General features: G+C 34.9%; 1 protein-coding gene across 1 annotated transcript; it reads left to right on the plus strand.

Annotated features, from left to right (window-relative positions):
• The first annotated feature begins 2,317 nt into the window (after positions 1–2,317).
• On the plus strand, positions 2,318–8,547 carry LOC123865314 (glucose dehydrogenase [FAD, quinone]-like). The gene is made up of 4 exons (XM_045906270.1): positions 2,318–3,091; positions 4,977–5,134; positions 5,851–5,965; positions 6,933–8,547. Exons 1-4 carry the CDS (start codon positions 2,465–2,467, stop codon positions 8,268–8,270), a joined length of 2,238 nt encoding a protein of 745 aa, XP_045762226.1. The 5' UTR covers positions 2,318–2,464; the 3' UTR covers positions 8,271–8,547.
• The last annotated feature ends 6,714 nt before the right edge of the window (positions 8,548–15,261 follow it).

Consider the following 15,261-nt stretch of genomic DNA (forward strand, 5'->3'; position numbering starts at 1 on the left):
ATCGGATAGCCGAGTTATTGCCGAGAAACAAATTTTAAGCGTTTTCCAAGATGGCGGCGAAAGCTCCTAGGAAAGCTTGGTCGACAATCTCAAGTTAAGCTTTTCTAGGTATCCCCTACAACATATTAAAAAATTAGAAGCGCAAATTCATTTTCTTTTATTTGCTTTTTTTTTCGGACGAAATGACTGGAATATTACGACTTTACGAGTATGTTAAGAGTACTGTAGTTTTGTATTAACTTAAAACTAAAACAGGATATAGAATTATAATTTTCTTACTGCAGTTTTTTTATATCTGTTACTAGAAGAACCCTTCTTTAATTTTGGGACTTGGTTGGTAAAAGTTAAAATCTTCAATGAATTTTTAATTATTTTAAATAAAGTTTTGTGTGATATCTCTCTTGTTTTATTTTGGCCAAAACTCGATAGCTCGACGGTTGAGGGCGGACTGAATTCCGAAAGGTCGGCGGTTCAAACCCCATCCGTTGCACTATTGTCGTACCCACTCCTAGCACAAGCTTTACGCTTAATTGGAGGGGAAAGGGGAGTATTAGTCATGATTAGCATGGCTAATATTCTTTAAAAAAAATAAATTATTAAATCGCCATTTTCATGGCTCTACATAAGACCCATCTGTCGTTCGTACGCTGCTATTATTTGTCTCTGTAAACTGCTGAGATGAATAATCTGGACCAAGAATTAGTTCTCACTTTGCAACCAGTACCTACCACAGTAAATACCTCTTATAACTCATTGACTATGCTTTTCTACAGTGCTCTTATACTTTAAATAAATGAAGCGAAGTTAAACCATAGCGCTTCTTCTATAGTTAGATAAGTAAGTATCTCTTGTACGATAGTATGGTTTTTGAATTAATATGAAAATTGATGTTTAAAATTTTGGTTAAAAGTGGAGGAAATTTTAACCAAAATTTAACAAGGGGGTTAAATACGAGATGAAAATTTGTGTGAAATTCGTCATTTTTCAAGTTGTAATGTGTATGAAAGTTGTTATTTGGGCTTTCGGGTAAAAGTAAAGAAGTAAGTACGTGTTTCAGGATTTTTGGAAATTTACAACGATTTTCGAAAATTCCACTCGAATGAAGTCGGAACCGGTCAGCTATTATTATGATTATAAACTAGTTATTATCTATTAATATGAGAAAGAGGTAAAACTTATCAGCTTTTAATAAAAGGGGCAATTTCCGGAATGATTCGATCCTAAAAATATTTTGCTGATAATTTTAGAAGAACATTGAAGATAGCTCCATTTTAGAGTGAGAGATAGAGTGCTAAAGACTTCAAATTCATATTCACGCATACGATGTCTAGCTTATAACTAGTAAAATGACCTAGACCAATTGCAAAAAAAAAATGAAACTATTTCCACGAATACTTGCTGTAGAAATTGGAATAAAGCAATTTGAAGGTAATCAACGCACAATTATGCTGACGTAGATTAATCTAATTTCAGGACCTTGTATTCAATTAGGTACGATCATATTAAATCGGGTTCGTAATTATGGTACCGTCAAGTTTCCTTGGTAAAATATTAATTATTGTCAAAATATGCTAATCGAGCATCATCACCATCATCATTATCATCGATAGACGTAGGGACATCCAGATCCCCACGTCACGGGCTTGCGCCGCCTGAAATCAGCGGCTCCCTGCCACTCGTTTGATGTAGTGTGTCAACCTGGTGGGGGTTCTTCAAACGCTTCCAAGCATTAACTAAAGTTTAACTTTCGTCCAGTGTTAACTAAAAATTTGGCCCTACATTACATATAACATACCAAAATAAATTAGCAGAAATAATGAGTTAGTGATTGAATTCACAGTATTTACTCTATCTAACATGTACCTATGTCGTATGTCGTAGTCCATAGAGGAATTCCAATTTTCAACGCACCAATAATTCGCAAACATGGTCGATGTTTGATATTCGCGCAGTGCTTAATTAAGGAGTTGAAGAACGATCGGCTTTTTAAAATAAGTCTCTAACTCTTAATTGTAGGGTAACCAACTGAACACAGAGTTAGAATAAATTAATTAGAAAAATGTTTCGTCTGACCTAACTTTAAAAATTTGTGATACTAAAAATCGTTGTGTGACTTTACACAAATAGTGTTTTTTTATAATTAAATTTCCTGTAAATCACTAAAAAATATCCCAAGATGGAACACGAAATTTGGTAATTATTATAATATTGTCCGCAAAAAACGCTTCAATGAACACAGGTGTATTATTCTCAGCCTTGATATAAAAAGTACTGTAGACTTTTCCCACTAGTTATCGAACCATTCGTTTAGACGCATTCAATCACGGAACACGGGGTCTTAATGTGTAAGTCACTAACACAAAATAATAAAATCAGTGTGAATAAATCTTGAAAGTTTTTAAGGTGGAAAAACATGATTTTGTGATTGTTCCAAAATTTGTGAGGTCAAGACTCAAGTGGCAAAATGGCAACAACGTGGACACCGCCGGATATAAGTGAAGTTTGCTACGAACAGCGTGCTCCTTTGACGCAATGCTCGTCTATGGGTTTTATGTTTTTAGCCCTAGTTACGCGACTTTTTGGTGGTGTCTCATACAGTGTGCCATACCCTAAGAAAAATCCATATGACATTTATAATGGTGGACTTATAAGTCCAGAGTTATACGCAATTTCAGAAAACTTAGGATCTAACCATGATTATCCAGTTAGCACGTCTAATTTTAACTTTGGTATTGGACCTCATGATCACCACCATCACACTCATCATACTCATCCTCGAGGAAAAAACGGCTACCAATATGATTTTGTAAGCTATCATCCACCGCCACCATTTTCCAGTAATTTTGAATCTGGCCTATCGAAATTTGATACTCGCCGACCTAATGTTAATTTTGACTTCCTTGATAAAAATTTCGGAGATTTGGGTTTACAAGAATCCAAGGCTGTGCCAACTACAGTAGAGAAAAAGGACAAAAAAGATGAAAAATCAAGACGGAAGCGGGAAATTGAAGAATATGACTTCATCATAGTTGGTGCTGGATCAGCTGGTTGCGTTGTTGCCAACCGATTAACAGAAGTTAAGAAATGGAAGGTAAATTCTTTAGGTTTTAAAACTGTGCAATAAGTAAAGAATTCATCACCGTCATGAGGAACCCATTGCCGGCGCACTACTGAGAATGGGTCTCATCTCAGAATGAGGGGTTTAGGACAGAGTCTGCCACGCTGGCCTAGTGCGGATTGGCAGACTTCACTCACATTTGAGAACATTATGGCGAAATCACAGGTATGCAGGTTTCCTAACGATGTTTTTCTTCACCGTTAAAGCAAGTGACATTTAATTACCTTAAACGCACATAACTCCGCAAAGTAAGAGTTGGGAATTACCTAAAGTCTATAAAATACATTGACCCCGCCTTTGAACAAATACCGTGCAAATGTATAATTTATAGAAAAGGGCATACCCCATTACTTTCAAATAGCCTTGGTTTGAACACAATCTCAATTAGATACCTACACAAATCACAATAAGTACATTGACACCAAATATTTCAATTACCGGCTTAAGGGACAGGATAATACCTAAACATTTTTTATACAACCATTATAACTTTTTTATCTCATTGAATTCAAAATCAATAACTTTTTGTTATAAAGTGACAATACTCAACATACTTACTTATCAAAAAAATTATTATTAGAAGCTAACGCATTTTATAATTGCGAGTAATTATTAAATTCGCAACGAATTGCAAGAATATTTTACACGCACCAGCAATTATTTTGTAAATACGGTGCAATTGATAATAATACTGTTACCTATATGTAGTAACCCGTAAAGAATAACCTAACGTAGTATCGCAAGCCTCTATTCTAAGACCACTATATTTATTAATATTGATCCACCCCGGTTTCACACAGAGAGCCTACTTATTCCAAAGATAATGAATGTGTTATAATATCTTCGTCCATAAACTCAGTCACTTAGCTATGGAGAGTGTTATGTTAGGAGTTTTCCTAAGGGATATGATCCAAAATGAGGGGTTCCGTAGGAGAACGACGCACCTGACACTGCCCAAACTATTAGCACTGGATGAGGAAAGCTAAAGACCGGGTGTGGTGAAGCTCTTTGGGGAAGACTTATGTCAAACAGTCGACGTTCACAGGCTACTCTAACTAAATTAATTATTTCAAAACGAGTAACTTTGAAGATAAGGAACTTTTGCTCATAATATGTTAAATTAATTGATTATACCTACTTAATGCTTATTTTAAGATAGAGCTAGATGATGGAAGATGCCTTCGACTTTATCCGGTGCATTTAGTTTTTAAATATACCACGTGAACTTCTCGAAATCCGCGATATATAGTAGCCTACTATTTCCGTCTCCGGGGTGCAAGCTGTCTTTATAGTTCGTGTTCCTAGAAATATAATTACGTCAGTATACACTATTATAAGCAACACTCAGAGAAATAGGTATTATATAAATAATTTAAAACGATTTATTGGAATCTCCTCACAAAACCTACGCGAAGGCAACAAATCACAATACGTAGAGGCTATCCAATAGAGTTTTAATCTAAAAAAATGAATAGCAAAGTAACCAAAACAAATAATTAAATAAGAGCACGGTTGCTCTTGCAACATTTAATTATTCAGTTCTTGATCTCATCACCGTCCGTATAGGTCCGTGCCAAAATTATTTAATAAATCTTTCCGAATCTCAGAGGGAGATTAAAATAAAAACCTTTAAAACACTCGTATTTACACAAATTCACTTTTGTTGACCTCCTAGCAACAAATCATATGACATCGAATGACTCGGTTTTTTTAACTACCACTAGAATATTAAGTTAATATTTTTATAGCATTTCTGACATTTTAAACCCCTTTTTAAAAATAACCTCGTACACTATTGACTTTTGTAAAGTATAGCTAACTATACTGTACAAAATACTATACCATTCACCATTTTTAGATACTTCTGATAGAAGCTGGTCCTGAGCAACCAGATGTAACTATGGTACCGTCGTTTGCACCAACACTTAAGGGCTCTAACATCGATTGGAACTTTAGAACTCAACCAGAGGAACTGACGTGTAGATCTTCAAGAGGTCGAAGTTGTTCATGGACAAGGTAACTTTAAAACCAACAATTAAAGTTATTATGCTCATATTGTTTTATTTTATTTTATTGAAACTATTACAATAAAACTTAAAGCTAGCCTTATTACTACATAAATTACGCCCGCGTAGAACGGTGCCCAGAATACACTGGCTGGACAGCCAGGCTGATCTGTTGCGCAAAAAATGAACCAGCCCTTAATCTGTCACCAGCTAGGTCATTCGCTAACTCGGTGTCTAACACTGAATGATAGCCACCGAGGTTTGTTGGCTCTACATTGCTGCTTCACTGGGTGATATTAAAATATTGTTTTGTAGAAAATCTTCAATGAATTAAAAAAAATGAGCTTGGTGGCTATCATTCATCGTTAGACACTGAGTTAGCGGAACACCCCGTAGATGAAGCTATTAATCACGATGAAAAGTCTCGTAGTTTTTTTTCACGAGAAAATTTACTCATTGTTCGCTAACCAATTCGCAATAATTCGCTAACCAATGTGTTACTCAATTATTGCTTTATGCATGACCAGTGATTATGATCAATGTGGGATGGAATTACCACAGAATATAATCATGCTTACAAAAAATTTACTTCAGAAACCAAATCAGAGGAATGTGTTTTACATTTTTATTAAGTCATCTCATGTTTTGTTGTTCGATTTACGTTGTGAACAATATTGTTATTCGTAGATATTGATAGACATTCATTACTGAAAAAGTATTTTTCAGTGGTAGAACAATGGGAGGTTCCAGTTCTGTCAACTACTTGGTATATAATCGAGGAAATCGTCTTGATTACGATACCTGGGCAGGCTTAGGCAACCACGGCTGGAGTTATAGTGAGGTAAAGGAGTATATTTATATTACTTTGGCATTATACAGGGTGTTTGGTAATTAGTATATAATGATGACACGTACCCATGGTACTTTGATCTGATAAACACAATGCTGAAGTATAATGACGAAATAAAATTATAAAAACTTGCATACAAAATTTAAAAAAAAAATTATATGTCAAAGTTTTTATGACCCTAACGTGCCCTAACTCACTGGGATCGTTGGCCATCTTTAGATAGGCCAAGGCCAATGATATCAGTGAGTTAGGGCACATTAGGGCCATGAAAACTTGGTCATAAAAAAAAATTAAAATTTTGAATGGAAATTTTTATAATTTTATTTCGTCATTTTACTTCAGCATTGTATTTATCAGATCAAAGTAGCATGGGTACGTGTCGTCATTGTATACTAATTACCAAACACCCTGTATACCTCATTTTAATCAGAAAGTTATACTTCTTATACGTGTATGTAAATTATTATCGTCATATTCTCGTGCTTGCGTGTTTATCGACGGAAATACATTTTTTTTATTAGCAACTATATGGATCAAAGGAAATACTGTAATTTTTGAGCAAAGTGTTTAACTACATATATCATCTTAAAACAAAATCAATAATGATTGTAAATAACGATGCAATACAAAATTCCTTCGCTAAAAAAATTAAAATCGCTTGGTAAAAATAAACTAATTGTCTTGAAAATAATGCCCCATTTACAGTTAATTTTTATCACTTCAAAGTATTTTGTATTGTATTCTTTCGAAAATATATTATCACTGAGTACTTATATAATGGAACATTTTCTATGAATGGTTAAATATTTTTTTTTTTTACTAATTTGTTCTCCGTCGATAAAATTCGTCCAATATATGTTCACTTTATGAAGACTCGTGTAATAAAGTGTTAAATCATTTTTAACGAGGCATTTGAATTATTGATAATTTCTCAACTTCGTGTCTTTTATGTTTTCAGGTGCTGCCATATTTTAAAAAGTCTGAAAATAACAGAGACGTTGAATCTGATGACAAATATTACCATGCAGTCGGTGGACCACTTAACGTGGAAAGATTTCCCTATACTGATATAAACACTGTTATGCTAGTAGAAGCTTTCAAAGAAAAAGGATTACCCTTCAATGATTTAACAGCAGCAGATAATTTCGGAACAGGTATCTCCTTATCTACCTCTAAAGATGGCCGAAGATGGTCCGCAAATGTTGCTTTTATTAAACCTATTCGTGAAAAACGTCCAAATTTAGATATATTAACAGATGCTCTTGTTACTAAAATAATCATAGATCCACAAACAAAAGTAGCTCACGGAATAACTTATATGAAAAATGGAAATATTTACAGTGCATACGCTCGAAAAGAAGTTATAATTAGCAGCGGTACTATAAATTCTCCAAAGCTTCTTATGCTTTCTGGTATTGGCACTAAAGAACATTTAGAGAGCCTAGACATTCCAGTTTTAGCAGATTTACATGTAGGTCAAAATTTACAAGATCATGTAACTACAGATGCCCTTATTATATCCCTTTCAAATAAAACATCTACAGCCGTGAATGAACATGAACTGTTAGATGAAGTTCAAAAATATAGAATACAAGAGCCTAAAAAGTCTGGACCACTAGCAACTACAAGCACTCTAAATAGTATAGCATTTATTAAAACTCAGTATGCCTATGAACCCGCACCAGATATTCAATTCCATTTCGATGGAAGAAATGTTAGAGATTTTTATTCAGATCCTACAAATTATGTAGCTTCAAATATCTTTCCTTTATCATTTTACAATGGTATTGCAGTGAGACCATTATTACTTGTACCTAAAAGTAGAGGATTCATTTTATTGAATCATACTGATCCAATTTTCAGTCAACCTTTGATATTTCCTAGGTTTTTTACAAACAAAATAGATTTAGATACATTGGTCGAAGGAATGCGATACGTTGTAAGCTTAGAAGAAACAGAAGTATTTAAGCACAATGGTGCTAGTTTTGTTAAAGAGCCAGTAATAGGATGTTCAGAATATCTCTGGGGAACGTACGATTATTTCGCTTGCTTGCTTATTGAATATACCAGCACCATATATCACCCTGTGGGTACCTGTAAGATGGGGCCAGCGTGGGACAAAGAAGCTGTCGTTGATCCTAGATTACGAGTGTATGGAATCAAAAATCTTAGAGTGATAGATGCATCTATTATGCCTAAAACTGTTAGAGGAAACACAAATGCACCAACGATCATGATTGCTGAAAAAGCATCAGATATGATAAAAGAGGATTGGTTATCACACAAATATCATTAATTTAATTTATATTACCAGTTTGTACAAAAAAATAATTATAAACTTAGTCTATAATAATAATTGCCATTAAACCTGTTACCATGAGTATCATGATACCTTATTAATTAAAATTATTCCTCATTGTATTTATTAACCATACAAATAATCTCTTTGATGTAGTTAATGAACTAAATCAAAAAGATTTTTCTATAACAATTGATTCAGATTTAATTTTAGTAAATAATGTTTAAGAAAATTAATTGCTATTTATTTTTAATTAGAAACTGTAATAAATTCTTTAAGAAAAGTTAAGACATCTCGAAAGAGAAATTAAAAAGTTTTAAAATGTATTTTCCATGTAGGCGCGGTGAAACGCTAAAGTTTTGAACAAAAACCAACGGTATAATATTAACAGCTGGCTTGCCTACAAGAAAGATGTTTGAAATGGGGCCACTAAATAAAGTGTTTTCACTTCTCATGCTCGTAAAGTTCTTCTTTATACCGAATGTAAGCACAGTAAAACTGTATTTTATGCTTTTGGGCGTAAGAGTGTTATATGGAAATTTCTATAGTACCTGAACCTAGCCATCTATACCGTCCTGGTAGGTACATAATATCATTCAGGTAAGCTACAATTGGTGTCTTGTCAAAAGGTCTCCGAACTTGAACTTGGTAGTGGGTGATACTTATATCAGTCTACTCTCTACATATTTGGTTTCTTAATAATTAACAGGCCTCTTATCTTGTACCTGTACAGTGGTTGATTTATCGATGTATAGCTAGAGCATACGTAATGACCAGCTAAGAGGTAAAGTATGAATCACTGCTTCATTTCCTCGCAATCGAACTGAAGAGTGTTTAACTCGTGATTAAAAGACATTCGTACTTGATTTTTTAGCATAAAAATTTCGTAAAAAATGGCTCGTTTTACTCTCTTGTTGAAGAATTATATTGAATTTACACGTTACTCTAAAAATAATGTAATAGTTATTTATTATGCTTGTTCACCATAATTTAAATAATGAATGTTAATTTTATTCCTAGATAGTAATGTTTTATATTATGTACTGTAAATAGGTACTAATTCGTAAGAAGCTATCTCACTAATATATTTTTTTACTCCTAATATTTTATAGTATTTACTATTTTCTATGTTCATTTTTTTTTTTTGATAATATGATACAAGAAATAGTATCAGTGTTTGTTTTTGAATTTTCTTATATTATTGTTTTGTGAAACTTAAAAAAATATATTTTTACATATTAACTATTATTTATAAACTGAGTAAATTATAAAAACAAGTGAATATCGTAAAACTAAATAATTGCAGACACAAAGTTTTGTTTGAATTGCAATATAATTGGTTTAGTGACCCTAGGCTGCGATTACGTCTGTAAGTTTACTCACGTAAGCAGCTTACGTAATTAATTGACAACAAATTTACTAAGGCAAATTATTATAAGAGTATTTAGTTAATCGTGCAAGCCACTTACGTGAGCAATACTTATAATGTTATCCGCGGCCTTATACTGTGGTTCGTTCGTGGTTCGCTTATTGCGTGGCCCACAATAGCCCCATCTGGTTCTTACATCCCTATTATCTTGCTTCATAAACCGCTGAAACAGAAACAATCTGAACCAAGACTGGGCCGTTGCAAAATCACCACTACAATAAAGAATCGCTTGTCTCTTTCTATTGGAACAAAAATGAATACGACAAAATATCCGATTGTAAATTGAGATATTTTTCAGCTGTATAGTAGAGAAACAGGAACAGTATGTTGAAAGCATATAGTTAGTTAGCTTGCCTTTAATTACGCCGCCCCGGAGCAGCGGGTCGACATGATTTTTTGCATAGAAATAGTTTTTTAAAACCTGAAGAGTGACATAGGCTACTTACTTCTTATCACGGAAAATTGAAGAGTTCCTCGGAGTTTTTCCACGCAAACGAAGTCACAGGCATTAGCTAGTCTTTTCATAAAGCTATGAGAGTAATTCTATAAAGGTAACAAAGTCTTTTAAACTAGTTCCCATGGCTGCATACGATTTACCATGCACAAAGAGCGTCAGAACATTCTAACTAGAGGTCGTAGCCCCGTTATATTTTTAAAACGTGCTGAAATTTTTCCTCTCCACCTTTGCAGGCTTTTTCTGAAAATGTCATCTCTGAAGCAGTAAATCTTAGCGACTAACGAGATAAAATGAAACAATACGCGACGTCCGTGCACCTCTAATTGTGTACCTACTCTTGTTAAAGTTTATTGTGGAACTAAAAATTGTTCTGGAAGACGTATGTTTTTTTAACTGTACATACAAAATATACTGTTCGACAAATTGTAGGCACTTCAAAGTACTTATGTATATGTATATATTTTATTGCACGACACAATTAATGACAGGTTACAAACAAGTGTAAATTAAATATTTTCAACACCCCCGACAAATCATTTTCAAATAAATAATTATGTATATCTAGGCAACATAGAGATAGTATTAATACTTCATCCAAGCTAGGCAACGTCCATCTTGACAGCTTGACATTTGTCAATTGACACTTGAATATTATGAACCTAAGGGTTATCTAACCTTCTTTTCTACAAGAAAACTAGAAAAGAGCTGATAACTTTTAAACGGCTGAACCGATTTTCTTGGATTATAGCTAAGAACACTCTCGATCAAGCCACCTTTCAAACAAAAAAAAGTAAATTAAAATCGGTTCATTCGTTTAGGCGCTACGATGCCACAGACAGATACACAGATACACAGATACACAGACACACAGATACACAGATTCACACGTCAAACTTATAACACCCCTCTTTTTGGGTCGGGGGTTAAAAAAGAAAATTTAAAATGTAAAAACACTTATTTCAGTGTACAAATGTTTTAATATCTAAAAGGATTATTTATTTTTTCCTAAAAAATACTATAATTTCAAAATAACTAAAACAAAAGTATACAAGTTTTCATTAATAGGTAGAGTATCAACACGGATCCCTGTTCTAAGCTAGTCTAAAAAGCTATGTAAGCAAAGCCGGGGCGAGTCAAACTTTACAGCTCTTATAAACTGCGCGCAGTTTACCTCTTCCAGCTTATATAATACAGCTCCTGTGTCCACTGGATTTACTGATTTATCTCCCCCAATGTCACGTGAAACGTTGAGCTGAAACACCAACACTGGTTAATGCGATTTAAAGTCCTCTTCTTTTATATTTTATCTTCCACGGACTTTGCTTTGACGCGACCAAGCCTTCGAGCCTCCGAGCTGTAGTTTATTCAGATTTGTTTTGAATTTAGGTGCAATTTCTGTCCCAATCCATACTAATATTATAAATGCGAAAGTGTGTCTGTCTGTCTGTCTGTCTGTCTGTCTGCTACGTTTTCACGGCTCAACCGCTGAACCGATTTAATGAAATTTGGTACAGAGTTAGCTTACATCCCGGGGACGGACATAGGCTACTTTTTATCCCGGAAAATCAAAGAGTTCCCACGGGATTCCTAAAAACCCATCCGCTCAACCGATTTGTATGAAAGGTACCGAGGTAGCTTGCGTCCATGTTATTGATATAGACAACTTTTTATCCCGGAAAACCAAACAGTTCCCACGGGATCTTCAAAAACCTAAATCCACGCGGCCGAAGTCGCGGGCATCCTCTAGTATAATATATTATGAAATGTAATCAACCCCCGACCCAAAAAGAGGGGTGTTATAAGTTTGACGTATCTGTGTATCTGCCTGTGGAATCATAGCTCCTAAACTAAAGAACCGATTTTAATTTAGTTTTTTTGTTTGAAAGGTGGCTTGGTTAAGAGTGTTCTTAGCTATAATCCAAGAAAATCGGTTCAGCCGTTTGAAAGCTATCAGCTCTTTTCTAGTTATTATAACCTTCACATGTCGGGGGTGTTATAAATTTTTAATTTACACTTGTTTCGTAGGTACCTGTACAGTTTTATACGTTTACTACCGGATAGTTAATTAATTTTATCATTTATATAATACTCTACGAGACTGGTAAGTTTAATATATTAGTTCCATTAACGGAATAAAGTGCTTTGAGTTTATTGGAATTTAGAACTATTATCGCATCATATCAATTTAAGTAAGTACATTAAAATATCATGACAAAATAATGCGGTCGTTCTACCTAAACAATTAATATTTATATAGAACTGAAACAATAATTTATCATCCTATTTGAATTAAATCTACTTTAAGTAAATTATAATAATTATTATTGTCTATCCTATCCTATATAATTATGTGCTATGTGTGTGTATGCCTGTCACTCATTGTAATTGTATTTTTCATTGAAATTAAATCAATACTGCAACTAAATCACTTAGAATACAAATAATTCAAATACTAGGTCAAAGCAACATGCCTAAGTTTTATATCTTCGATACAGACTTTGACGCGACAAAGTCCTTCCAAGTCTAATTTACTCGGATTTGCTTTATTGTCTTTGTTCTGAATTTGGATGCATTTTTCAAAATAATATACATTCCATTGTAAAATAACATCTCTGAAATAGAATAGCTAGAGCTTGTCTATTTTGAAATGACGCGCCCCACCACCGCAATTTACACATCACTATACTACACAAAAATATTTAGTGGGGCGCGTCATTTCAAAATAGACAAGCCGCGCCGCCCGCACCGGGAAGGCACTACTCCACATCTAAGAGGTCTGTTTAAGAAACTTTGAACAAATTGGTGGTAAATAGACATTTCTATTTTTACCCAAATAGAAAAACGGAAGTCCCAGACATAAAATAAAAAGTATTACACAACGCTGCGTAGATAGTTATATTATGCAAGGACAAAAACAAAATAAGTGTGTAGGTGCTCATAATATACATATAATGTAATAAAATGGCCCTCTTTACTTAACGAGGTGCGGGAGAAAAGAATTCTAAGAAGAAAAGTTTCTGCGGTTAACTTATGTAAGAACTCCTAACTAAATTAAAATTCTTTCTTCAACTTGAAGGAATAAATGCCCAGAAGTTAGATACATTGGTACTTCATTAAGAATTTTACCCAGCATCTTTGTTTGTTGCGTTAACATTTCCTTCGTCGTCTATGGCACACCTTTTTTTTAACGTTGGGAAAAAACGTTGGGAAGTGTATTTATGTACTTCCCATCTTACTACAACTATTTATTTCCCATCGGCGGTGTTCCCACTAGATTACAACATGGGGCTATTCCTGATACAACAAATTCCTGAAAGACTGGCAACGCATCGGCGGTACTTCTGGTGCTGCAAATATTCATGGGCGGTGGTAATCACTTAACAACAGGTGACCGCCTGCTCCTTTGCTTGCTATTTTTTATTTAAAAAAACGCATCCCTCCCGAGAAATAGGGAGGGAATGTGGGACTCGCCAGCCGAGAGGCGACACAACGGCGCTCCTACACGCGTCGCCTGTCGACTGGGCCACGGAACAGCGAATCATTCTACCGCGACAACAACCGCAACCCAGCCAGCGATGTCCATCGGCAACGTACTACCGGCAACGTGTCCGCGATTCTGACGGCCTCCCGCTGTTGCTCCGCTGCCTCCTTCCGGGTCATCATCTCCTCGCAGAAGAGGCGACGGTGTTCCAAGACACTTTGTTCATTTACCGCGACCCACCCAGTTCTTCGGCGAAGGAGAGTGTCTGCGGTTGCGTCGGCCTTCCGCTGCCGCTCCTCTGCCTCCTTCTGGGTCATCACTTCCTTGCAGATAGAGGCGACGGCGTTCCAACACCCTTTGCTGTTTACCAACCATGGCATGAACGACAACGGAGGGCAGCAAAAATTCGGGCCCCACTTCAGTCACGAGTGCGGCGCGCTGGGTCGACCACTCGACGTATGAGTCCAGCGGAGTCACTTATATCGGTACGGCTCTGTGAAACTTGAACATGACCTAAATAGATCACAGATTTTTTTTTTAATTTATTATATGCCAGCGCTTGGCCACAATCACACCTAATGAAAAGTGATGATGTGGCCTAAGATGGGATGGGAGATTTTGGTAATAGTAGGAATTTTCTCCTACCTTTTTTAAAAATCACAGGTAAAGTGAAGCATCTATTGATGCAAATAATAACTAGAATTTTTTTGGTAGTTTTACAAGACTTCTTGAAAAATAATATGGGTTTATACGAAGTAGGTATCTGTGTCAAAAAGTTTTCTGAAATATAACATGGGTATATCCACCGAAAACGTATTGCTATGTAATTCCTAGCAATGATTTACAAAATACACATTACACATGGAAATGGAATTATCCAATAAAAGTGACATAAATAACTATTCAATTCTATTATCATAATATTTTTATTTTAACTGAACCGAACCAATTCCAATGCTAAGGTACTTAGCACAATTCTGCTAATAAACTTGCGATGCAACTTAGATAATATGAAATTCAAATGAGACGCTCAGGTGCTCTAATTTCCAACATCCTTTTGTTATTCTGAATACAAACTACAAACTTTTCATTATATAACTTTACCTAATTAGAATTAATGGATGTCTTCTGATATAATCATTCTGATATCTGATAGCCAGATAATATACAAATCAAGGATCTAACCATGATGCAAATGGATTATATACACAATCTGAATATATGTACCTAGAATTCATAATGTATTGAACTCTGCAGATGCATTAAGTTTATTGTTTGAATACCTGGCGTAGAAACAAAAATAATTTGATTTTTGCATGGGCATAGTTAAAGACCTGAGCGGAGAGTGGCATAGTCAACTTTTATCCCGGAAAATTTAAGAGTTCCCACGGGATTTTTGAATTTTAAATCCACGTGGACGAGTCGAGGGCATCAGCGAGTCGTTTTATATGTTCTTGTAATAGAAACAATTGAAACGCTCGCGAAGACGCTTCAAACTTAAAACGTAAAACTTTTCGAATGAAGCAAAACCGAGCAAAACAGACAAATTGTCTCTCCGTTTATGTTAAAAGTTCTCAGTTTTGCTGAACACTGTCGCATGTATTTTGCTACACTATTCGTA

The sequence above is a fragment of the Maniola jurtina genome, chromosome 5, assembly GCF_905333055.1.
Source record: "Maniola jurtina chromosome 5, ilManJurt1.1, whole genome shotgun sequence".
NCBI classification, from domain to species: domain Eukaryota; kingdom Metazoa; phylum Arthropoda; class Insecta; order Lepidoptera; family Nymphalidae; genus Maniola; species Maniola jurtina.

Coding starts and splice junctions, on each gene's coding strand:
- LOC123865314 (XM_045906270.1), top strand. CDS start 2,465: ATGGCAACAACGTGGACACCGCCGGATATAAGTGAAGTTTGCTACGAA. Junction 3,092..4,976: donor CAGAAGTTAAGAAATGGAAG/GTAAATTCTTTA, acceptor CACCATTTTTAG/ATACTTCTGATAGAAGCTGG. Junction 5,135..5,850: donor CGAAGTTGTTCATGGACAAG/GTAACTTTAAAA, acceptor AGTATTTTTCAG/TGGTAGAACAATGGGAGGTT.